Source organism: Myripristis murdjan, chromosome 15 (assembly GCF_902150065.1).
Source record: "Myripristis murdjan chromosome 15, fMyrMur1.1, whole genome shotgun sequence".
In the NCBI taxonomy this organism is placed as follows: Eukaryota; Metazoa; Chordata; class Actinopteri; order Holocentriformes; family Holocentridae; genus Myripristis; species Myripristis murdjan.
The window spans coordinates 1,307,167-1,333,656 of NC_043994.1; the positions used below are offsets into that span (position 1 = coordinate 1,307,167).

At 40.9% G+C, this 26,490-nt stretch overlaps 1 protein-coding gene across 4 annotated transcripts in view; it reads right to left on the minus strand.

Moving 5' to 3' along the window:
* LOC115372371 (rap1 GTPase-GDP dissociation stimulator 1) overlaps positions 1-26,490 on the minus strand; it is a 46,440-nt gene that overhangs the window by 11,109 nt on the left and 8,841 nt on the right. For all 4 annotated transcript variants that reach the window (XM_030070208.1, XM_030070212.1, XM_030070211.1 and 1 more), the window contains exons 2-9: positions 22,069-22,173; positions 18,395-18,517; positions 17,937-18,062; positions 14,013-14,141; positions 13,805-13,930; positions 12,803-12,946; positions 11,046-11,177; positions 7,986-8,120 (exon numbers count right to left, since the gene is read on the minus strand). In XM_030070208.1, the coding sequence (XP_029926068.1) occupies positions 7,986-8,120; positions 11,046-11,177; positions 12,803-12,946; positions 13,805-13,930; positions 14,013-14,141; positions 17,937-18,062; positions 18,395-18,517; positions 22,069-22,173 (1,020 nt within the window). The remainder of the gene's footprint in view (positions 1-7,985; positions 8,121-11,045; positions 11,178-12,802; positions 12,947-13,804; positions 13,931-14,012; positions 14,142-17,936; positions 18,063-18,394; positions 18,518-22,068; positions 22,174-26,490) is intronic.

Consider the following 26,490-nt stretch of genomic DNA (forward strand, 5'->3'; position numbering starts at 1 on the left):
ATGTCTGTCTGTCTGTATATGGCTGTCTATGTCTGTCTGTATGTCTGTATGTCTGTCTGTCTGTCTGTATGTCTGTCTGTCTGTCTGTCTGTATATGTCTGTCTGTCTGTGTGTCTGTCTGTCTGTATATGTCTATGTCTATGTCTGTCTGTATGTCTGTATGTCTATGTCTGTCTGTCTGTGTGTCTGTATGTCTATCTGTCTGTATATGTCTGTCTATGTCTGTCTGTCTGTATATGTCTGTCTGTCTGTGTGTCTGTATGTCTGTCTATGTCTGTCTGTGTGTCTGTATGTCTGTCTGTGTGTCTGTATGTCTGTCTGTATATGTCTGTCTATGTCTGTATGTCTGTGTGTGTGTGTCTGTCTGTCTGTCTGTCTGTGTGTCTATGTCTGTCTGTCTGTCTGTCTATGTCTGTCTGTCTGTGTGTCTGTGTGTCTATGTCTGTCTGTCTGTATGTGTATGTCTGTCTGTATCTATGTCTGTATGTCTGTATCTGTCTGTCTATATCTATGTCTGTATGTCTGTCTATGTCTATGTCTGTCTGTCTGTATATGTCTATGTCTGTCTGTGTGTCTGTATGTCTGTCTATGTCTATGTCTGTCTGTGTGTCTGTATGTCTGTATGTCTGTCTGTGTGTCTGTATGTCTGTCTGTATATGTCTATGTCTGTCTGTGTGTCTGTATGTCTGTCTATGTCTGTCTGTCTGTCTATGTTTATGTCTGTCTGTGTGTCTTTATGTCTGTCTATGTTTATGTCTGTCTGTGTGTCTTTATGTCTGTCTATGTCTATGTCTGTCTGTGTGTCTGTATGTCTGTCTATGTCTGTCTTTCTGTCTGTATATGTCTGTCTGTCTGTCTGTGTGTCTGTATGTCTGTCTATCTGTCTATGTCTGTCTGTATGTCTATGTCTGTCTATGTCTGTCTTTCTGTCTGTATATGTCTGTCTATGTCTGTCTGTGTGTCTGTATGTCTGTCTATCTGTCTATGTCTGTGTGTCTGTATGTATGTCTGTCTGTCTGTCTATGTCTGTCTGTGTGTCTGTATGTCTGTCTATGTCTGTCTGTCTGTATATGTCTGTCTATGTCTGTCTGTCTGTATGTCTGTCTGTCTGTCTGTCTGTATGTCTGTCTATCTATGTCTATGTCTGTCTGTCTGTATATGTCTATGTCTGTCTGTCTGTATATGTCTATGTCTGTCTGTGTGTCTGTATGTCTGTATATGTCTGTCTATGTCTGTCTGTGTGTCTGTATGTCTGTCTATGTCTGTCTGTGTGTCTGTATGTCTGTCTGTCTGTCTGTGTGTCTGTATGTCTATGTCTGTCTGTCTGTATATGTCTGTCTGTCTGTCTGTATGTCTAAGTCTGTCTGTGTGTCTGTATGTCTGTCTGTCTGTATATGTCTGTCTATGTCTCTGTGTGTGTGTGTGCCTATGTCTATGTGTCTGTATATGTCTGTCTATGTCTGTCTGTGTGTCTGTATGTCTGTCTATGTCTGTCTGTGTGTCTGTCTGTCTGTCTATGTCTGTCTGTCTGTAAATGTCTGTCTATGTCTGTCTGTGTATCTGTATGTCTGTCTATATCTGTCTGTATATGTCTATGTCTGTCTGTGTGTCTGTATGTCTGTCTATGTCTGTCTGTCTGTATATGTCTATGTCTGTCTGTATGTCTGTCTGTATATGTCTGTCTGTCTGTGTGTCTGTATGTCTGTCTATGTCTATGTCTGTCTGTCTGTATATGTCTGTCTGTCTGTGTCTGTATGTCTGTCTGTATGTCTGTATGTCTGTGTATGTCAAAGTCCATGTCTGTCTATGTGTCTGTATGTCTGTATGTCTGTATATGTCTGTATGTCTGTCTGTATATGTCTATGTCTGTCTGTGTGTCTTTATGTCTGTCTATGTCTGTCTGTATATGTCTGTCTGTATATGTCTGTCTATGTCTATGTCTGTCTGTGTGTCTGTATGTCTGTCTGTATATGTCTGTCTATGTCTATGTCTATGTCTGTATGTCTGTATGTCTGTCTGTCTGTGTGTCTATGTCTGTCTGTCTATGTCTGTCTGTCTGTGTGTTTGTGTGTCTATGTCTGTCTGTATGTCTGTCTATGTCTGTCTGTCTATGTCTGTCTATGTCTGTCTGTATGTCTGTCTGTCTGTATATGTCTGTCTATGTCTGTCTGTCTGTATATGTCTGTATGTCTGTATCTATGTCTGTCTGTCTGTATGTCTGTATCTATGTCTGTCTATATCTATGTCTGTATGTCTGTCTATGTCTATGTCTGTGTGTCTGTATGTCTGTCTATGTCTATGTCTGTATGTCTGTATGTCTGTCTGTATATGTCTATGTCTATGTCCGTCTGTGTGTCTGTATGTCTGTCTATGTCTATGTCTGTCTGTCTGTCTATGTTTATGTCTGTCTCTGTGTCATTATGTCTGTCTATGCCTATGTCTGTCTGTGTGTCTGTATGTCTGTCTATGTCTGTCTTTCTGTCTGTATATGTCTGTCTATGTCTCTCTGTGTGTCTGTATGTCTGTCTATCTGTCTATGTCTGTGTGTCTGTATGTCTGTCTGTCTGTCTATGTCTGTCTGTGTGTCTGTATGTCTGTCTATGTCTGTCTGTCTGTATATGTCTGTCTATGTCTGTCTGTCTGTATGTCTGTCTATGTCTGTATGTCTGTCTATCTATGTCTATGTCTGTATGTCTGTATATGTCTATGTCTGTCTGTCTGTATGTCTGTCTATGTCTGTCTATATGTCTGTCTATGTCTGTCTGTATGTCTGTCTATGTCTGTCTGTATATGTCTGTCTATGTCTGTCTGTCTGTATATGTCTGTATGTCTGTATCTATGTCTGTCTGTCTGTATGTCTGTATCTATGTCTGTCTATATCTATGTCTGTATGTCTGTCTATGTCTATGTCTGTCTGTCTGTATGTCTGTATCTATGTCTGTCTATATCTATGTCTGTATGTCTGTCTATGTCTATGTCTGTGTGTCTGTATGTCTGTCTATGTCTATGTCTGTATGTCTGTATGTCTGTCTGTATATGTCTATGTCTATGTGTGTCTGTATGTCTGTCTATGTCTATGTCTGTCTGTCTGTCTATGTTTATGTCTGTCTCTGTGTCATCATGTCTGTCTATGTCTGTCTGTCTGTGTGTCTGTATGTCTGTCTATGTCTGTCTGTCTGTATATGGCTGTCTATGTCTGTCTGTATGTCTGTCTATGTCTGTCTGTCTGTATGTCTGTCTGTCTGTCTGTATATGTCTGTCTGTCTGTCTGTGTGTCTGTCTGTCTGTATATGTCTATGTCTGTCTGTCTGTATGTCTGTATGTCTATGTCTGTCTGTCTGTGTGTCTGTATGTCTATCTGTCTGTATATGTCTGTCTATGTCTGTCTGTCTGTATATGTCTGTCTGTCTGTGTGTCTGTATGTCTGTCTATGTCTGTCTGTGTGTCTGTATGTCTGTCTGTGTGTCTGTATGTCTGTCTGTATATGTCTGTCTATGTCTGTATGTCTGTGTGTGTGTGTCTGTCTGTCTGTCTGTCTGTGTGTCTATGTCTGTCTGTCTGTCTGTCTATGTCTGTCTGTCTGTGTGTCTATGTCTGTCTGTCTGTCTGTGTATGTCTGTCTGTCTGTCTGTATGTCTGTCTATGTCTGTCTATATCTATGTCTGTATGTCTGTCTATGTCTATGTCTGTCTGTCTGTATATGTCTATGTCTGTCTGTGTGTCTGTATGTCTGTCTATGTCTATGTCTGTCTGTGTGTCTGTATGTCTGTATGTCTGTCTGTGTGTCTGTATGTCTGTCTGTATATGTCTATGTCTGTCTGTGTGTCTGTATGTCTGTCTATGTCTGTCTGTCTGTCTATGTTTATGTCTGTCTGTGTGTCTTTATGTCTGTCTATGTTTATGTCTGTCTGTGTGTCTTTATGTCTGTCTATGCCTATGTCTGTCTGTGTGTCTGTATGTCTGTCTATGTCTGTCTTTCTGTCTGTATATGTCTGTCTATGTCTGTCTGTGTGTCTGTATGTCTGTCTATCTGTCTATGTCTGTGTGTCTGTATGTCTGTCTGTCTGTCTATGTCTGTCTGTGTGTCTGTATGTCTGTCTATGTCTGTCTGTCTGTATATGTCTGTCTATGTCTGTCTGTCTGTATGTCTGTCTATGTCTGTCTGTATGTCTGTCTATCTATGTCTATGTCTGTATGTCTGTATATGTCTATGTCTGTCTGTCTGTCTGTATGTCTGTCTATATGTCTGTCTATGTCTGTCTGTATGTCTGTCTATGTCTGTCTGTATATGTCTGTCTATGTCTGTCTGTCTGTATATGTCTGTATGTCTGTATCTATGTCTGTCTGTCTGTATCTATGTCTGTCTATATCTATGTCTGTATGTCTGTCTATGTCTATGTCTGTGTGTCTGTCTGTCTGTATGTCTGTCTGTCTGTCTGTCTGTCTGTCTGTATGTCTGTCTATCTATGTCTATGTCTGTATGTCTGTCTATCTATGTCTATGTCTGTCTGTCTGTCTATGTCTGTCTGTCTGTATATGTCTATGTCTGTCTGTGTGTCTGTATGTCTGTATATGTCTGTCTATGTCTGTCTGTGTGTCTGTATGTCTGTCTATGTCTGTCTGTGTGTCTGTATGTCTGTCTGTCTGTCTGTGTGTCTGTATGTCTATGTCTGTCTGTCTGTATATGTCTGTCTGTCTGTCTGTATGTCTAAGTCTGTCTGTGTGTCTGTATGTCTGTCTGTCTGTATATGTCTGTCTATGTCTCTGTGTGTGTGTGCCTATGTCTGTGTGTCTGTATATGTCTGTCTATGTCTGTCTGTGTGTCTGTATGTCTGTCTATGTCTGTCTGTGTGTCTGTCTGTCTGTCTATGTCTGTCTGTCTGTAAATGTCTGTCTATGTCTGTCTGTGTGTCTGTATGTCTGTCTATATCTGTCTGTATATGTCTATGTCTGTCTGTGTGTCTGTATGTCTGTCTATGTCTATGTCTGTCTGTATGTCTGTCTGTATATGTCTGTCTGTCTGTGTGTCTGTATGTCTGTCTATGTCTATGTCTGTCTGTCTGTATATGTCTGTCTGTCTGTGTCTGTATGTCTGTCTGTATGTCTGTGTATGTCTATGTCCATGTCTGTCTATGTGTCTGTATGTCTGTATGTCTGTATATGTCTGTATGTCTGTCTGTATATGTCTATGTCTGTCTGTGTGTCTTTATGTCTGTCTATGTCTGTCTGTATATGTCTGTCTGTATATGTCTGTCTATGTCTATGTCTGTCTGTGTGTCTGTATGTCTGTCTGTATATGTCTGTCTATGTCTATGTCTATATGTCTGTATGTCTGTCTGTCTGTGTGTCTGTATGTCTGTCTGTCTGTCTGTGTGTCTATGTCTGTCTGTCTATGTCTGTCTGTCTGTGTGTTTGTGTGTCTATGTCTGTCTGTATGTCTGTCTATGTCTGTCTGTATGTCTGTCTATGTCTATGTCTGTCTATGTCTGTCTGTCTGTATATGTCTGTCTATGTCTGTCTGTCTGTCTGTATATGTCTGTATGTCTGTATCTATGTCTGTCTGTCTGTATGTCTGTATCTATGTCTGTCTATATCTATGTCTGTATGTCTGTCTATGTCTGTCTGTGTGTCTGTATGTCTGTCTATGTCTATATCTGAATGTCTGTATGTCTGTCTGTATATGTCTATGTCTATGTCCGTCTGTGTGTCTGTATGTCTGTCTATGTCTATGTCTGTCTGTCTGTCTATGTTTATGTCTGTCTCTGTGTCATTATGTCTGTCTATGCCTATGTCTGTCTGTGTGTCTGTATGTCTGTCTATGTCTGTCTTTCTGTCTGTATATGTCTGTCTATGTCTGTCTGTGTGTCTGTATGTCTGTCTATCTGTCTATGTCTGTGTGTCTGTATGTCTGTCTGTCTGTCTATGTCTGTCTGTGTGTCTGTATGTCTGTCTATGTCTGTCTGTCTGTATATGTCTGTCTATGTCTGTCTGTCTGTATGTCTATGTCTGTCTGTATGTCTGTCTATCTATGTCTATGTCTGTATGTCTGTATATGTCTATGTCTGTCTGTCTGTCTGTATGTCTGTCTATGTCTGTCTATATGTCTGTCTATGTCTGTCTGTATGTCTGTCTATGTCTGTCTGTATATGTCTGTCTATGTCTGTCTGTCTGTATATGTCTGTATGTCTGTATCTATGTCTGTCTGTCTGTATGTCTGTATCTATGTCTGTCTATATCTATGTCTGTATGTCTGTCTATGTCTATGTCTGTGTGTCTGTATGTCTGTCTATGTCTATGTCTATGTCTGTATGTCTGTCTGTATATGTCTATGTCTATGTGTGTCTGTATGTCTGTCTATGTCTATGTCTGTCTGTCTGTCTATGTTTATGTCTGTCTCTGTGTCATTATGTCTGTCTATGTCTATGTCTGTCTGTGTGTCTGTATGTCTGTCTATGTCTGTCTTTCTGTCTGTATATGTCTGTCTATGTCTGTCTGTGTGTCTGTATGTCTGTCTATCTGTCTATGTCTGTGTGTCTGTATGTCTGTCTGTCTGTCTATGTCTGTCTGTGTGTCTGTATGTCTGTCTATGTCTGTCTGTCTGTATATGTCTGTCTATGTCTGTCTGTCTGTATGTCTGTCTATGTCTGTCTGTATGTCTGTCTATCTATGTCTATGTCTGTATGTCTGTATATGTCTATGTCTGTCTGTGTGTCTGTATGTCTGTATATGTCTATGTCTATGTCTGTCTGTGTGTCTGTATGTCTGTCTATGTCTGTCTGTGTGTCTGTATGTCTGTCTATATCTGTCTGTGTGTCTGTATGTCTATGTCTGTCTGTATATGTCTATGTCTATGTCTGTCTGTATGTCTAAGTCTGTCTGTATATGTCTGTCTATGTCTCTGTGTGTGTGTGCCTATGTCTGTGTGTCTGTATATGTCTGTCTATGTCTGTCTGTGTGTCTGTATGTCTGTCTATGTCTGTCTGTCTATGTCTGTCTGTAAATGTCTGTCTATGTCTGTCTGTCTGTCTGTATGTCTGTCTATATCTGTCTGTATATGTCTATGTCTGTCTGTGTGTCTGTATGTCTGTCTATGTCTATGTCTGTCTGTATATGTCTATGTCTGTCTGTGTGTCTGTATGTTTGTCTATGTCTGTCTGTCTGTCTGTATATGTCTGTCTGTCTGTATGTCTGTATATGTCTATGTCCATGTCTGTCTATGTGTCTGTATGTCTGTATATGTCTGTATGTCTGTCTGTATATGTCTATGTCTGTCTGTGTGTCTTTATGTCTGTCTATGTCTTTCTGTCTGTATATGTCTGTCTGTATATGTCTGTCTATGTCTATGTCTGTCTGTGTGTCTGTATGTCTGTATGTCTATGTCTGTCTGTCTGTATATGTCTATGTCTGTCTGTCTGTCTGTATGTCTGAATGTCTGTCTGTCTGTCTGTGTCTCTGTCTGTCTATGTCTGTCTGTGTGTCTCTGTCTGTCTATGTCTATGTCTGTCTGTGTGTGTCTGTCTGTGTGTGTGTGTGTGCCTATGTCTGTGCGTGTGTGTGTCTCTGTCTGTGTGTGTGTGTGCCTATGTCTGTGCGTGTGTGTGCCTATGTCTGTGCGTGTGTGTGCCTATGTCTGTGTGTGTGTGTGCCTATGTCTGTGCGTGTGTGTGCCTATGTCTGTGCATGTGCGTGCGTGCCTATGTCTTTATGTCTATGTGTGTCTCTCTGATTTGGACTGAGTCTATTCATGGTGTGTGTATTTATTGTACCGAGCTACTGGATGCCTAAATTTCCTCCAGGATCAGTAAAGTATTTATCTATCTATCTATCTGTCTGTCTATCTATCCATCTAATAAACCCACACCTGCACTGCCTTTCAGTAGGAGATGTTACTGTGTACATTTTTCCAAATGGAATTCCTTCTACTCCCTGCTTTTTGTTTGCGTTTCTAATGGAGTGACATCTCTGCTGTTTGCTCTGATCAGTACCGGGAATGGCCAGGTTTCTGAGTGCACTCAGTCCGGCATGTTGAACAGACACGTCTCCCTCGTCGACATGCTGCTCCAGCAGGGTCAGGATGTGAGGAACCACACCCAGATCCAGCATCTTTATACAGTTACTGTCTGACAGAGACACACACATCAGGTCATCTTCACTGAAGACGGGCAAGGTCATATTCAAAATCTGCTTATTGATCAATGTCTTAAAGGTGGACTCAGCACCGGCAGAAAATGTCTGCTGCACTGCCCTCTAGAGGTTGAAACTTTGAGGCATGTTGCACTTCTGGCCATACCCACTCAGTGAGGTAGCCACATTCCAATTAACAGCAGCTAAAAATACCTGCCAGCTTGGTGCACCATGAAGTGCAACATATTTGACAAACATCTACAGGACACTGCAGCGGAAGGTTTCTACCTTATGAGTTAGTCTTTAAAGTTTTATTCTGCCGATGCCTTAATCACACTCACTAATATTGTCTGACTACAAATAATGATATTGGAACAGTTATTTAAAATAATGTTTGCATATATATCTATATCTATATATCTGTATCTATATCTATATCTATATCTATCTATATATATATACAGTACAGGCCAAAACTTTGGACACACCTTCTCATTCAATGCGTTTTCTTTATTTTCATGACTATTTACATTGTAGATTCTCACTGAAGGAATCAAAACTATGAATGAACACATGTGGAGTTATGTACTTAACAAAAAAAGGTGAAATAACTGAAAACATGTTTTATATTCTAGTTTCTTCAAAATAGCCACCCTTTGCTCTGATTACTGCTTTGCACACTCTTGGCATTCTCTCGATGAGCTTCAAGAGGTAGTCACCTGAAATGGTTTTCACTTCACAGGTGTGCCTTATCAGGGTTAATTAGTGGAATTTCTTGCTTTATCAATGGGGTTGGGACCATCAGTTGTGTTGTGCAGAAGTCAGGTTACTACACAGCCGACAGCCCTATTGGACAACTGTTAAAATTCATATTATGGCAAGAACCAATCAGCTAACTAAAGAAAAACGAGTGGCCATCATTACTTTAAGAAATGAAGGTCAGTCAGTCCGGAAAATTGCAAAAACTTTAAATGTGTCCCCAAGTGGAGTCGCAAAAACCATCAAGCGCTACAACCAAAGTGGCACACATGAGGACCGACCCAGGAAAGGAAGACCAAGAGTCACCTCTGCTTCTGAGGACAAGTTCATCCGAGTCACCAGCCTCAGAAATCGCAAGTTAACAGCAGCTCAGGTCAGAGACCAGATAAATGCCACACAGAGTTCTAGCAGCAGACCCATCTCTAGAACAACTGTTAAGAGGAGACTGTGCAAATCAGGCCTTCATGGTCAAATAGCTGCTAGGAAACCACTGCTAAGGAGAGGCAACAAGCAGAAGAGATTTGTTTGGGCCAAGAAACACAAGGAATGGACATTAGACCAGTGGAAATCTGTGCTTTGGTCTGATGAGTCCAAATTTGAGATCTTTGCTTCCAACCGCCGTGTCTTTGTGAGACGCAGAAAAGGTGAACGGATGGATTCCACATGCCTGGTTCCCACTGTGAAGCATGGAGGAGGAGGTGTGATGGTGTGGGGGTGTTTTGCTGGTGACACTGTTGGGGATTTATTCAAAATTGGAGGCACACTGAACCAGCATGGCTACCACAGCATCCTGCAGCGACATGCCATCCCATCCGGTTTGTGTTTAGTTGGACGATCATTTATTTCTCAACAGGACAATGAGCCCAAACACACCTCCAGGCTGTGTAAGGGCTATTTGAGCAAGAAGGAGAGTGATGGAGTGCTGCGGCAGATGACCTGGCTTCCACAGTCACCGGACCTGAACCCAATCCAGATGGTTTGGGGTGAGCTGGACCGCAGAGTGAAGGCAAAGGGGCCAACAAGTGCTAAACACCTCTGGGAACTCCTTCAAGACTGTTGAAAAACCATTTCAGGTGTCTACCTCTTGAAGCTCATCGAGAGAATGCCAAGAGTGTGCAAAGCAGTAATCAGAGCAAAGGGTGGCTATTTTGAAGAAACTAGAATATAAAACATGTTTTCAGTTATTTCACCTTTTTTTGTTAAGTACATAACTCCACGTGTTCATTCATAGTTTTGATTCCTTCAGTTAGAATCTACAATGTAAACAGTCATGAAAATAAAGAAAACGCATTGAATGAGAAGGTGTGTCCAAACTTTTGGCCTGTACTGTATATATATGTATGTGTGTGTGTATATATATATATATATATATATATATATATATATATATATATATATATATAGACAGATAGATATCTATATATCTATATATCTATATATCTACACATATATATAGATATATAGATATATATGGTAGAGAGTTGGGTTATATAGTTCCATTATATGAATCCACATGGTGGCCAAATATCCTTATTAGTTGCTCTGTATTCTCCTGGACTGCTAATCCACAATAATGGGTTTCTATTTCTCCATTCACTTACTTTGCAAAACAGCTCCTAAAATAACACTTTCAGTGCATAACTAAATGACAGCAAAATGGATCATGCCAATATAAAAAAACAAGTGTTACTTTTTTGGAGTAAAGTAAATGTATCTTTTCTTGTTATTATTCTATTTGAATTAGAAAGTAGATCCAGCAGGTAGCATCTTTGGGAAACTTGCACATAGCAACTTTTCACCCAAAAGAACCTAATAGTACTTTAACAACTAATTAATTACAATTACAATTAAATAATTACATGAAAAAATGGGAACTGGTACTTTTTACACTGGCATAATCTATTTTGTTGGCATTCATTTGTATGCTAAAAGTGTTATTTTGGAATTTTGTTATGGAAGTGAATACAGAGATAAAATGCAGTAATGTAGATTAACAGTCCAGGGGAGCACGGAACAGCTAAATGAAGATATTTCAAAACCATGTGACCTCATATGAGATCCAGCTAACTATACAATCCAATGCTCTACCAAGTTCAATTCCGGTTTAAGAGGAATACATTCAAAGCAAAGGTAAAGAAGCTCTTCTCCAGCAAAGATCTCACCATTCCTGGCAAAGTTGGCAATGGCCAGAGCTCCAGACAGCTGGAGCTGGGTGTTAGAGCTCTGCAGCCAGGAGAGGACATCCTGATACACCAGGCCTGATCCCTCACCAAAACACTTCTGCATGGACTCATCTGACACACACACAGTCAGACAAACATTATAAAAATAAAAAACAGCACATTCTGGTAACCAGGCATGTGCTGTCCTTTGATTAGATCCATTTCAAACAGGGCCGTCTTATGATTTAGGGTGATCAGGCCAGACAAAAAAAAAATTCTGGGTTCCGGTTCCCGACCGAGTGTCCCATTTAACCCCCGAGTCAGGTTATTTTATTGGCCTCTGTGTAAAAATAAAATAAAAAAATAAAATAAAGGCACTATGCGACCGAGTGTGACCTTGTTGGCATTGGTCAAAAGTTAAGCAGGGCTTTTATTTTGATCTATGTTGCACTCGCCTTATTTGTGATGTTCTCGCATAATTTCGGAAAATAACTTCATGGAATCACGCGCCACCGACAGCACTGGCTGGAAAGAATGGACTTCCGCACGGTGTGTGTGATTTGTCCTCACAAACCACCAGTGAAAATAATCCGACTTCAAGAGAAAACCTTTGCAGATGTAGTGAAAGAGGTGAAACAGTGCCATTGTAGGTTTGCAGCAGGCAAACATGACAGGCGATCCGTCATGTTTGCCTGCTGCCCCCACCGTGGAGCTTGGCTCTATGGCAGTGGGCGTGACGGGTGTATTCGACTTCAGGTACCGAGTGCTGCGATGCGAGCCAGAGACACCTCCCTCTGCTGGTAATAACGCTGCTCCGTCCGTTAAAAATGTGGTAACTTATGCAAATATTGAATTAATTATATTTAAAAAGCAACCCATGCATTGCTTCCAAAAATTAAAAAAAGAATAAAATAAAATAAAATCCCTACCTACCCATCCTTCCCGTGAATAAATAAAATAAAATAAATCCCCCTTACCCATCCTTAAAATGCTAAATAAAATAAAAAATAAAATAAAATAAATTCTCTACCTACTCATGCCCTTAAATGACAAGAAACCGGAACCCAAGGTATTTTTTTGTTTTGCCTCAGGTAACACGCCACAAAAGGGAAAAGAAACTTGTTACACTTGCTGGGACTGTTCTCAACAGTTTGTCCTGCCTCTGAAGGAGGCTGTTTCCTGATAAAGTAAGTCACGTTACTTGACAATATTCTGTTGTTTGACACAGGTTTTGCATAGTGTTTGTAGGAGTACTTCATTGGAAGAGGGCATTATTATTTGCTCAGGTTGTAACATTAGTGTAATAGGTCTTGGTAAATGGAGGTTAGCAGTAATGTCATTTGTTAGTTTTTAACACTGATGTGTTATTGGTGATTTCCTTTGAATTTTCATTGTTACATTTTTATTAGCCAAGCCATTCTTAAATGTCAAGCACGTTTCTAGAACTAAGCTTTAGCTTGCCTCTAGAAATACATATTTGTACTTGTTTGTCAGTGGATTGCTGTGGCTCATGAATGAAGCTCTGAATAAGGAGGGAGGTTTCATGCGATTCAATGGAACATAAATACCATTTTCATTAATAGTATTTTCAAGAAAGAAAGAGAGAAAGAAAGAACTTTCATGTTGACAGTTTTACACACAGGCGTGTTGAGGACAACAGAAAAGCTCCTCTCCTGCCCCAGGTTTATGTTGCATTGTTGTTACTGAACACAAGTATATTCAGACATGCAAAGCAAATCCATGAATAAATCACTCACCTCCTAAAAGCAGGGACACTATCAGGTTTGAAGCAATTTTGATGCTGCAGAGGTCATGAGGGTCGGAACCCCCCTGCAGTCCCCCAATCATTTCTGATAAAGCCTCGGGTACTCCTGATTCTGCAAACTGCAGCTTCAGTGTATCTGGGGATACAACAGGACCATGTCAGTATGGGGATTCCCATATTTCAAGCCTTTGAAACTTCAGTGAATTCACATGATTTCTTTAAAATTATAGGGAAAAAAGGCAATTAGCAAAAACTTACCGGAACATTGTTAAATAAATAAATAAATAAATAAAATGCAAGAAAACTATGTTTATAATTATTTAAATTATCTATTTAAATATCAAATTAGTGAGAAGCATTCACAAGCATATGACCCTTTGAAATAAATTCACTTGATTTTTTTCAAAAACATGGGAAAATGGTGACAAGGAAATTACCAAGAAAAGACCCAAACTGAGCAACAAATTAGCAAAACATAACAAGAAAGTGGTCAAAAAAGTATCTCCTTTCATTATTTCTGGTTAAGCAACATTCCTCCATTGTTGATACAACTGTCTGTTTGGTCTTTGTCTCAGAATGAAAGTTGAAGTTGCACTAGTCCATATTTTTATTTAAAAATCCAGTCACCTTAACAGCCTGAACCACAAAGTGGGGCTACAACAGAAAGGAATGCCCTCTCCCCACTCTCTGTAGATGCTGTAGAATCTACAGCATCTGCAGTGTAGATTCACCCAGACAGACCAAATTAAATTCTGGTGGAAAATCCCCCCACACAAAGTGAACTTACTTATCGCTGTCCTATCCTGATGCTCTATACCATCTCCACCCCACCATACTAACAAGACATTTAGTTTACTGGTATCACATTAGAGGATTTGGGTGGAGGTCCTCAAAATTCAAACAGTTGCCTCTGCCAGCGTGTGTAATTGCCTAATGCTGTTCTAATTTAGACCCAAATAATATTTGGTTCTATTGTTGTCAATCCTGGTCTTACCGCTCTCGCCCAGTGAGCCCAGTACTTCCAGGATGACATGTCGGCGTTCAGCATCAGGTGCCCGTTTCAGCTGGAATGTCAGTACCTCTGCAACACCCTGGTCTGTCAGGGCCTCCCTCGTCGAATCTGAAAACACACGGCTCTGTAACTGTAGGCAGTATAGGATGTAACTAATTACATAGCTATTTTTCCTGTTGTTAATAATCACCCATGTCAGCCAGGTTACACAAGGCCAGCAAACAAACATTGACTAGGGGGTCGTTCTCTGGATACTCCCTCATGATGGACACCAGTCTGGGGATCACACCACTCTGGACCAACTGGTCTTGCTGAGCCGCTGTGTAGGAGCAGAGATCAGGAAGAGTGAAATTGAGGAGAGCAGGCAAGGAAAGGATGGAGGGTATGACAACATGAGAAACGTAGAGAGACTTAAATAGACACATGACTGACTGAGAAAAAGATGCAAGCACGTGTCTGTTAAATCTGTCCATCTGTTTTGTCTCCCTTTCTATTTGTTTAAAGAGATAGTTCACTCATTTTGAAAGATGTGATATACACTCCTGATCAAAATTTTAAGATCAGTTGAGAAATTGCAAGAATTTACATTTTGCACTGTTGGATCTTAAGAAGGTTCTAAGTGGAGCTTCAAAATGCAAAAAGAAGAAATGGGAGTGAGACCAAAAAAAAATTTGAGTAAGCAATTTATTGCAAACAACCTTTAAACTGAAATAGGCTGTTCATCAGATGATCAAAAGTTTAAGACCACAGCCTTTAAAAGCCCAAATCTTGGCAAAAATGTGGATTCAGTGTCATTTTCTGTCAGGTATCCACACTGTCATCACCTCCTGATGGCAAAGGCAAAAAAGCTTTCTCTCTTTGAACTTGTTGGATTGTTGAGCTACATAAGCAAGGCCCAACAACAAGGCCTCTCGCAGCGTGCCATTGCTGCTGAGGCTGGACGCAGTAAGACAGTCATTTCTTCCTAAAAGATCCTGAGGGTTATGGAACAAAAAAGTCAAGTCTTCAAACGGCACAAAATTGCCCATTTGGAGTTTGCACAAGAGCACCAAACATGGGACATTGAAAGGTGGACGAAAGTTTTATTCTCTGATGAGAAAAAAATTAACCTTGACGGTCCTGATGGCTTCCAACGTTACTGGCATGACAAGGAGATCCCACCTGAGATGTTTTCTACACGGCACAGTGGAGGGGGCGCCATCATGATCTGTGGGGCTTTTTCCTTCAATGGAACAATGGAGCTTCAGGTTGTGCAGAGGTGTCAAACGGCAGCTGGCTATGTGGAGATGTTGCAGGGGGCATCCCTCATGACTGAAGGCCATCGTCTGTGTGGTAATGACTGGGTTTTTCAACAGGACAACGCTGCAGTTCACAATGCCCGCCTGACAAAGGACTTCTTCCAGAGAAATAACATCACTCTTTTGAACCATCCTGCGTGTTCCCCTGATCTAAATCCAATTGAGAACATTTGGGGTTGGATGGCAAGGGAAGTTTACAGAAATGGACACCAGTTCCAGACAGTGGATGCCCTCCGTGAAGCCATCTTCACCACTTGCAGCAACATTCCCACTAGCCTCCTGGAAACACTAGCATCAAGCATGCCCAAACGAATTTTTGAGGTGATTAACAAGAATGGCGCAGCTACCCATTACTGAGTCCTTTTTTGAAAATTTTATTTCTATTTTAGCGGGGGTTTTTTTGTTTTTTTTTTTGAGATATGGTCTTAAACTTTTGATCAGCTGATGAACAGCCTATTTCAGTTTAATGGTTGTTTGCAATAAATTGCTTACTCAATTTTTTTTTGGTCTCACTCCCATTTCTTCTTTTTGCATTTTGAAGCTCTACTTAGAACCTTCTTAAGATCCAACAGTGCAAAATGTAAATTCTTGCAATTTTTCAACTGGTCTTAAAATTTTGATCAGGAGTGTAATCCCCCCTCACACCCCCCACCCCACCATTTTGTTTACCCATTTTGAAAAATATATCATTTCACTTCCCCCCAGCTGTTCTGTAGGACAGTAGTGGCTCTATCTTCCTCTCATTGTTATTGAGTGCTGGATACTGGCTGGATGCTCCAAATGCTAACTGTTAGCTTCCTGCCATTGGGCCCCCTTTACAGGAACCTTCCTCCTACTCGGCCCTCTCAGTGGAGACACGGCAGGTGAGAGGGCCGAGCAAGAGGACGTTCCTGAAGTAGCTCCTGCCCCCCAAATACTACCAGGAACATTTTGGTGGAAACGGGCCTCTTTTTAAAAATGACCACCTTAAGGGAATACAAGAAAACATTATGGGGAAAATAAAATCCCCTTTTTCCAAACTGAGACCCTGATTCCACCTGGCATTAACATCCAGCAGCTGAACTGTCAGCTGATGGATCAAATGCAAACTGAAGTGCAGGTCAGCTACAAAGCAGCTGTTTACTGAATAAAAACACTACCTGGAGGTTAGGAACTACATGGGAGCCTGGGAGAGCTCCCTTAAAGACATGATTTAAAATATGTATTGACAGCATGCATACAGGAATATTACAGGTAACAACAGTGGGAGAGTCCCCACCCAAATGCACATTCATGGGTCTAGCCAATAATAATTTACAGATGTGAAATACATCTTACGTAATTGACAGCACATTAAAATGAGGCTGGAGTGAGGAAGAATGTCCCCTTTTGTCAAATACCTGGTCCATGTTAAACGCCTTTTATTTTTACTTTATTCATATATTTATTTACTTTTGGCTTGCTTTACAGCACAAAAGAGAAAGAGGGTGTTGTTCTTCCAGCACAAAGAGAGCTCAAGCATTTAGTGTCTGTAAATGGAGAGTGAAAAAATTATGGAAAAATCACTTAAAATCAGGTTTAATCTGTTCAGGGAGGGGAGGAGGGCCAGGAAGCAACAGTGTTTCTATTTAATGTGGCCTTCGTTTGGAATAACACAAGCACCAACAGCACCACTAATGTGAGATACCAACCAATCATTACCACCATGGTCTCATTGGTTTACAGTCATTTTAACAAGGTATCACAATTACCTAAAAATGACATACGTTAACTCTGTAGATATAGTATTTATGTCTGCCTAAGGCCTGATGGGTTGAGAGTCATACCTTAGCACTTACTCTACATAAGGACACTATTCATCATTACTGAGGCTTTGTTCAGACTGCCAGCCCAAATCTGATTTTTGGCATATCCACATTGTATGCAGATTGATTTCAGAAAGTCTAGGCAGCTAAAAACCACATGAAATATGATTTTTGCTAATTGGATCCAAACCACATTTGGAGGTGGTTTGAAATGCGATTCCAATCACATTTCTACAGATACGTCTCAGTCTGGATGCTCTGGACACTCAAATGGGATTTCAAACTGTCCTTTATGTCACTTGCAATGCAACACACAATGATGTCAAATCATGAGCAGCTGAGCAGAATCCATGCTGCTGCTACAATTACAATTACAATTCACATTTGGCAGAAACTTTTATCCAAAGCGACGCACACAGGAGATATTTATACACCACAAGGAAAGACCGATTTAGGAGAGAACTACGACATCAAGTGCCGGAAAACTCTGGTTCTGGTTCAAAGGACATAGGTGCTACAAGGCAGTGTAAAGAGGGAATATAAGGAGTGCATAAAGTGCATTGAGGAAGAAGGAAAGCATCAAGGCAGATTGTTTTTTTACACAGTCCATTAGGTGGGCAGGTGTTCCTTGAAGAGCTGGGTTTTTAGCCACCCCTTAAGGACTGAGTGGGAGTCTGCGGATTACTAGCAGAGCAGCATGGAGGACAACACACAGAACAACAGAAGCTGAAATAAATTTTCTGCCGGCACTTGGGGGGAGGCTTCGGTATATTTTTTCTGCTTCCGTGTTGGAAAGCCGTGTCACCAGCGTACATAGTTACCGACGCCTATGTTGTTACCGTGCCATAGGAACTTGTGCAGACAGGTTGGTGATGTCTGGGCAACAAAATCAGCCTGATCACTTGTAAATAACAGTGTGGACAGTCTGTCTTGAAGATCTGATTTGAGAAACTAATCTGATTTACCTGCAGTCTGAACAAGGCCTAAATCCAATGGCAGTGTTGAGCTTGCCTGCCTGTCAGACCAACTCACAGCTGTCAAAGCAGATGCGTCCAATGGCCCTGCCAGTGTTCAGCAGCATCTCTGGGTTATCACTGTTCAGATGGGGAAGCAGCGCCGTCACCAAGCCTGCCGCAATGCATGGCTCCCTCACCGCAGCTAAAACATACAAAGAGATGAGAATGAAAGCAGAGCTGTTTCATATAGATCATTTTGGCTCATTAGGGTCTGGTACATGTTATGCACCCATGAGTTTTCTCACAAATACTGCATACATTTTAGTACCTCCTCAGACCTCAGATGAAACAGTATTATTCCTCAGACTAAAAGGCTTCAGGTCTCAGGACAAACTTAATCAAGTCTCAGGTCTAGTACAACTGGGAGGATCAAGAAAATAAATAAAAGACACATTTTTGCAACACACTGCTACATAGTACTTTGCTTCAATATAGTAACAGCATGTAACGATAAAGGCTGCACCGCTGTCCTACCTTCCCGTGCCATCTCTGCCACCAGCAGTGCCACCTGGCAGGTTAAGCCGCTTCTCCTCCGTAAGGCCTGGGCCAATGAGGGCAGAATACCACTTCCGGCAATCTCTACAGCAGCGCCCTTTTCTGTGGACACACAAACACACAGATAAACAGATATGCACTTATTTGGTTTGGAAATAATGGACTGATTTCTATATACCAGAAATGGAAAATTGGTTTTGATTCATTAACATAACAAAACAACAAAGAGTATCATTAGCATTTTTAATTCAACATAAACTTTTATTATCAATTCAATTATTATCAGTCAATTTGACCCCAGTAATTTAAACTAAATGATTATAATAAAAATTGCTATCCAAGTTTACTTGTCAGGTATTTAATGATTCTTGTTGACATTTGTTCTATGTTTTAAACAGCTAGAAAAGCTTGGGGTCAAAATGACCTAAAAGAAACACTGATGTGTGCAAAATGTGTCCAGGACACAGAAAACATATCATCATGTTTACTCACTTGTTCCCATTAAATTAGTAAAAGTCATTAAATGTGAAGCCATAAAACAATGTTAATCATGTATTTAGAGATGTTAAACATTGAATGGGGTCAAATTGACCCCAAATATAATAGGAGGATTAACCCTCTGTTTCATGTCACCTTATTTTATTTATTTATTTAGAAGTCAGGACAATGCACATTAATGAACATGTACCACAGTACATGTAAATATGCCAGATTGTAGCCCAAGGGCTAATTTCCATCTGGAGTCCTCTAGGTAGGTTGGTGTTACATTACAGGAAAATGTTAAAACATAGAGCAATACAATACATTTCAAGTAGAGTTCTCATCGGGCCTGAAAATTAAGACCCTTGAAGGTGGTTATGAATACTCGTCTTCTTGTTCAATGTAACTTTGTTATGTGACTCTGTTTAATGTGCATTGTTTATGTTCAAAACTGGAAAAAACATCCTCAGTAAAGTTTAGTATGCAACGCTATCATACTCCAAGTGGTCTGTCCAACATAATTAAAATATATCCTCTGTAGTGCCATCCAAAGCTAATATTTATCAAATCATCTACAGTAGCCTACATACTAAATATATTCCCATATGTAAAGGCATTTATTTTTGAGAATGTTAGCTGGGTGGATGTCCACCTCATTGATCCGGCCAGTATCCAGCACTCAGTAACAATGAGAGGGAGATAGCACCACTAACCCTAACCCTAACCCTAAAGGGCTTAGAGCGACAAAGAAGCTGGCCTGAATTGTTCAGACAGACGGGAAAATAATGGACTAGCAGCTAAGATCATTGGATGACCTGTAATATAAAGCTGTACAGAAGAAAGCAGTTTGCATTACTACCCCCTCGGCAAACCGAAAGATCTACAAAGCATCTTTTGTTCCTTTTGCAAATCAATTAGTAAGCTGCACATGCTGTCATAGAAAGTGTTACTGAGAACTTAGAACAAAAATGAAGCAACCTACAAGAGTCTATGTCACATACAGCTAATATGTCTGTAATCTCACAGGAGAAGGAAGTGTTTGTGTGAGTGTGTGTGTGTGTGTGTGTGTGTGTGTGTGTTTGTGTAAGGGCTGTAGATCTGACATAGGGGCACGGGACACCTAGGAAAGCCTGTATTTAGCAGATGTTGATGAGAACACCACAACAAGTGGGGGGCGGCAGGGGGTTGGCGCGGATGCATTGCCATGACAACCCCCACCCCCAACCCCCACATAGATTAGGGAGGATGCATTTTCAAGCTCAGCAAGCTCAGATGGACTGGAGGAGAATGGAAAGAGGAGTAAGGCAAAGGGAGAGGAGAGGAGAGGAAGGGAAGAAGTGTGTATGTGTGTGTGTGTGTGTGACATATCCACATAACTGAGAAAGTGGGAAAGACAGACCGAGAGAGAGAGAGATAGAGAAGACGGTCAGGCAGTCAGACAACTTTTCGCCTGCTAATCTGTTGTGGCTTACATCCTCTTCCTTTCTCTCTGATAGAAATGCTGATTAGTCTGCCCTCTTAATCCACCTGAGAGTTGGTGTTGCCAAGGTAAGATTGCCTCCAGCCATACACACACACACACACACACACACACACACACACACACACACACACACACACACACACACACACACACATTCAGCACACTTCACTCAAGCAGCTGTTCAATATAATAGAGAGGTGAAGCAGGACATTCTCATCTGAAGCTCTGCAGCTCCCTCTCTTCCTGGAGGGCTTTTAATAGCTCTTAGATTTGGGCCAAGGCTGCACTGCATATGGCTGAACAAATATACCATGTCTCACTAACAAACTCTGGTGAAAAGAGCACCCCATCCTCCTGCATACGATTGGCAGAAAAGGAACATGGGCATTTCTGAGGGAAGATGTTGATTCAAGGTCTGCAATGTCCACAGTAAGAGAAACACAAGCTGGGTGGGAAGTTTTACATGTGATTACCCCTCAGGGATCAATAAAGAATTTCTGCTTCTGATTCTGATTCCCTAACAGTGTTGACTGAAATCTGCCATTGCATTGCTTTGGTTTTGTGCGTGTGTGTGTGTGTGTGTACGTAAGGATATCGGGCCTCATTCATCAAAACTGTGTGATAAACCTCTAAATTCTCTCACAAGTAAAATTCACAATGTTCAAATTAACATAGAAATTGGCATTTATCAAATGTGCATGCTGGGGCCATCAACAGATTGTTCTTATTATATTTAATCACGATTAACCTCAGAATTTTAATAACTAATCACAATCTACCACAGTTTTGTTGCATTATTTTGCAATCCAAAAGAGTTTTAAAGGACCATACCAAAGATTTTGTACGTTTACTAGAATAGCTACAAAATGTGTATACAGTTGTCCCTCGCTATAACGCGGTTCACCTTTCGCGGCCTCGCAGTTTCACAGATTTTTTTTTTAGACTGAGCAGCAGCACGCAAAGCATCTTGGGATACAGGAGCCTGAGAAGGATAGTCGCGGTGCATCCTCCGAATCGGCTACCAACGGCTGAAAAGGAGGCCGCATTTGAAGGATCCTTCGGCTTTGGATGAATTGGGACAGGCCTTTGCGCAGTGTTGTGATGTAACTGGCCTTCAAATGTGGCCTTTGAAGGATGCAGACCCTGAATTGGGACACAGCTACTGACGGACTTGAGTGTTTGTTGTTGCTGTTATTTGTGAAGCCCTGTGAGCGCCTGTGAGGTGTCATACCAGATTGCCTGATGTGTAATCACACAAGTAAGCTCCCTAAATCAATCATGGGAACACAGTGTTTATTTCACAGATCAACACCCCCGCCACACACACACACACGCACACACACGCAAAAGTTTTTAAAAATTAATAATAATAAAAAATATATTTCCGTGAATTTTTTCGCGGACCCCCTGGCTGTGCATCGCAGACCCCACTTTGAGAACCGTGGTATTCTGGTGTTATGTTAACCCCTTTGTGTGTAACTGGTCTAATCACTGAGTTTTCTTCTGTTCATTTGACTTTTTATGAGTTTGGTTTTTGTAACTACATTTTTCTCATTTTCTTGGGTAAACAAATCTCTTCATTTCAAAATCCACCTGTGACTCCATGCCTTCCAGCTCGGTCCTTGACAGTCGTAAGAGTGTGTGTGTGTGTGAGTATGTGTGTGTGTGTGTGTAGGCATAGATGACTTACTCTTTTCTAGCAATGCAGACAACAATGTGTCCAAATGGGGCTTCAGCTCCTCCTCAATCAGCTCAGTGCTGACAGAGATGGCCTTCAGAGCATCACTCAGAGAGTCTGCAAAACAAACACACACACACACACACACACACACACACAGTGCCATACATGCCAATAGTTAAGCATTTGCCACTTTAACGTAAAATGTTTCTTTCAGTTTCATAGAGGTGTCATTAGCTAAGCCACATTGTACATAACTCTAAATATTCGGGACCCTATTTTCATGCAGGCGCTTTGCACAAAGCACTGCCAATCACTGGTGCGGTGACATTTGGGTGGGGAAAACAACAAGTCCCTGTATCTGTTTTTTGAGGAAATTAAACTGTCTTTTCTCGTTGGTTTCCCATTTGAATTGGAAAGAAGATCCAGCAGGTAGAATCTGCAGGACACTGACGCATAATAACCTTGTACTAGAAAGGAACAGCCTAATAAAACTTTATAGCCGTAATTACATGAAAGAAAAATGGGTACCAGGAGTTATTGTTTTTTATATTGGAATAATCTACTTGTTTGCATTTGTTTATGTGCTAAAAGTCTTATATTGGAAGTGTTTTTTTGTTTGTTTGTTTTTTGCAGTGGAAGTAAGATAAAAATACAGTATTATGGATTAGCAGCACAGCGGGCACAAACAAACTAATGAGGATATTTTCCCACCATGTGGACTTGTATCACACCCAGGCAGCGACACACCCCAACACTCTAACAAAGTTCAATTTTTCTTTAAAGGGAAGGGTAAAAGGATAAGTTGGTGGTCAATTCCAGGCCCTAACACACCAACTGATAACACATTCATCTCAATCCAACCCTGTTCCCAATTGCACCAGGTCTATCTTGTCATGGAAATACCAACAACGTCCCACCACACCCCTCAGTGTACTGCACACCTTCATCTAGCTGTGCTTTGTGGAGTCCACCCAGGCGCACAAGAATAGAGCCCTTGATGTTTTACTCAGTACAACATGTAGACTTTTTTTCAGCCCTATCATGGTAAGTTCAGCAGCTATAAGGTGAAGTCTGTTAAACTAGCTCAGGCAACTTAAATGGCCCTGTGAACTGGGTCAGTCGATGTGTTAGCTGTGCACATCAAGTATTGCCATCACCAATTTCACATACCCAACCACCACCCTGGCAGGTGGCAGTGTTAACCACTGAGCTAATACACTGTCCACATCAAAATATACATTTTCCACTTCTGATTCTTTTAGATTTAATTGAATGACTTGGCTTACTGCAGGTACAATCCCCCTGTAGGCTCTGCTTCTTCATATTTCCTCTTTGGGGTTTGCAAGAGCCTTCATACTAAATGTATGTATAATGTGCATTTATTCCTAAAAAAAAACAAAAAACAAAAACAAAACAAAAGCAAAACAAAACAAAAAAAATTCAGTACATGAATTGTCTGACTAAATACAGGAAATCTGCAGGAAATTTGCTGGAAAGAAAAGCTCCAATTCTGAAAAGGTTAAAAGCATCTAACATTGATCCATTTTCCACACGCACTTATTCTTAATCAGGCTCACAGGGGCTGGAACCTATGCCAGCATGTATTGACCAGAAGTCACAGATTCATCCTAGAAAGGTTGTGAGTCCACCAAGGGACAAACACAAACAGACTGATACATACATTTAGAGTCCTCAGTTCAGCTGTCCTGCATGTTTATGGGAGGAAAGTGACGTTAACACAGGGAGAACATGCAAGTACCACTTTGATAAGACCAGGGCAGCTCCAGCCTTGGAGCCACCTGTGCAGTGGCAGTGTTAACCACTGAGCTAATACACCGTCCACATCAAAATATAAGTTTTCCACTTCTGATTCTTTTAGATTTAATTGAATGACTTGGCTTACTGCAGGTATCTTTTCTGGATTCTTTTTACAGTAAGCATAGATGTCATACTACATGTGTATTATTTGCTGAGCCGGGAAAATGTATAATCCTACATGACCTAATGCAAATGCATTTTAGGTTGAGTAAATTTTGAATCAGCAAGAGGAGGCTGCCTGTATTAACACATATCCATGACATCCGAGGTTGGTCCACAAACACAAATAAGCCACTCACACTCATTCACTGATTCTCTCTCTCTCTCTCTCTCTCTTTCCAAAATTGTCTGTCTCTGTCTCTCAGATTTTCTTTTGATGGGTTTATGGAAAGGTTTAAACCACCCCTCTCCAGCTAAGTGAAATTTCATTTGGTTTGGGTCTGTTTATTCTGACTGAGTGTTTGCATGGGCATCTTTGTTCTGTTTGAGCATTTAACTGATTTTAATTATAATATTAGGCCCCATGTAAATATAACTACTACTTGCTCTTTACAGTTTGGCCATTGGTTACCTTACCCAATACCCACCTGAGGAGAAGACTGGTCACAAAATCATTGCATTCAATTAACCAGTCAAACTGGATGGATTAGCATCATATTTGACACATCAGGTAGCGGTGGGGTAGTACTATCTAGATAAACTGTCAGTACTGGAGTTCTCAGGAAGGCCTGAAGCAGTCAGGCAGGTCTCACAATGAAATTGGTCAAATTTAAAGATACAAAGTATCAGCACACAGTATTTGCTGTCCAACCACCACCTTCAAAGAATATCTGTGTCTCAACCCTTAGTTAGTCAAATCCCATTCACCTGTATTCTAAATGAATGCATCAATACAGCACATAATGCCATGTGTCCTACCAAGGATATACAAATGCGTTTGTATTCTAATCCCATATTGATGTATGAGTTCAGTGCATCACCTGGTCATATGGTGAAATAACTTCTATCATGGTTCTGTGTTTTGACTGTTCCTTGTGTTTGGTGTTGTTTTTCTTTACCCTGCTGTGTTACTCATTATTGTGTCTTCACCTGTGTCTTGTTACTCTGTCTTGTTTGCCCATCCCCGTTCCCACACCTGTCCTGAGTTGTGTATCAGCCCTGATTGGTCTGTTCCATTCCCAGTGTTTCCCTTAGCCTATCCTCAGTATTCTCCTGTCTTCCAGCTCCTTCTCCAGGTGGGCCTTGTTTCCCAAATTAGCTCCTAGTGTATTTAAGTCCTGTTTCAGTTCAGTCCAGTCTGGTTATTGTCTCCTCAATGTTCCATGTGTTTTGTAGTTTTGTCATTAAATAGTTTGCGTTCTTTGAAGAAACCTGCCTTGGATCCTGCATTTGGGTCTGCTTCCTCTCCTACACATGACAACCTCTGTCAGTCTAGACCAGTGAGTACAGCCACACTGAGTTGCCTCTGTGTTGTATTTATCTGGAAAGGGCAGTGCTGCTGAATGCCTCTGCAGTCTGGGACGATGGCAAACACATTTCTGCTACACTGCATCTGAGCAAAACAAAGCCCTGGCATGTTCAACGGCAGCACCTCAGGGATCCATGGCCAACATGTTAAAATGACTGGCCATCCCACCAGCCTCCTCAGTAACTGGTGCATCCTGTGAAAAATTCTGAATTAATGCAAAACAAAGCATTAACAATTGCTCACCCGTGACCTTGGACATCTTGTGTCCGTGCAATTAGACTGTGGTGTCAGCGCAATGCTTGGGAGAGCACTGCTCCATAACACTGAACATAAAATGAAGCTGCAAAGATCTATCTCAGGAGATTGCTTGTACATTAGTTGTGAGTTAACAGTCAGACAGGAAGCATGAAATGGTAGCAAGATGAAGCTTATGTCATTTACATTAAACTATTTTGTTGTCAGATGGTCAGGTAAGTTAGTGAGTATGATTGTTTCTGCAAGTTTATGTGTTGCAGTTGTGGTGAAGCTACAGAGAAAACTGTTTGCACACTAAGAAGCCATTGCTTGAGTATTCCTTTGTGAGAGTTCAAAAGTTTATTTTTACATTCCACTTAAGACAAACATCAACAAACAGCAGGTCTAAGAAAATGGAAAAAATTGCTTATTTGTTGTGCTGACTGGCCAATTGCCAGCTTGCCGGCCGATCGATTCATCAAAACAATTTTCAATTTTCATGATATGTGCAAGCTGTCAATCTGAATTTAACCAGTAACCTGATGTGCCAGATGGTTATTATAAAGAAACTATCTTGTGTAAGCAGGTAAGTGGAGCCAAATGCAAGAGCAGAGGCAGATTGCAGTGACCAATACAAGAATCTATTAAGAAATGCGGGAAACTAAGGAACCTGAGAAGCACAGGCAACACAGATATGCACATGGCAAATGAAAATGACCAGCCAAATATGAAACTGAGCTGAGCTTAATTCAGGGCTGGTGTGGAGGGAAACAGGCTGAGCTGGGCAAACAAGACTGACACAGAGAAGGCACAGGAAAACCAACACATCACAAACACAAGGAAACATATGGAGAAATGGAAAGCAAATACATAAACTTTTTGTGTTGGTATATGTTTACATCATTCAGAGT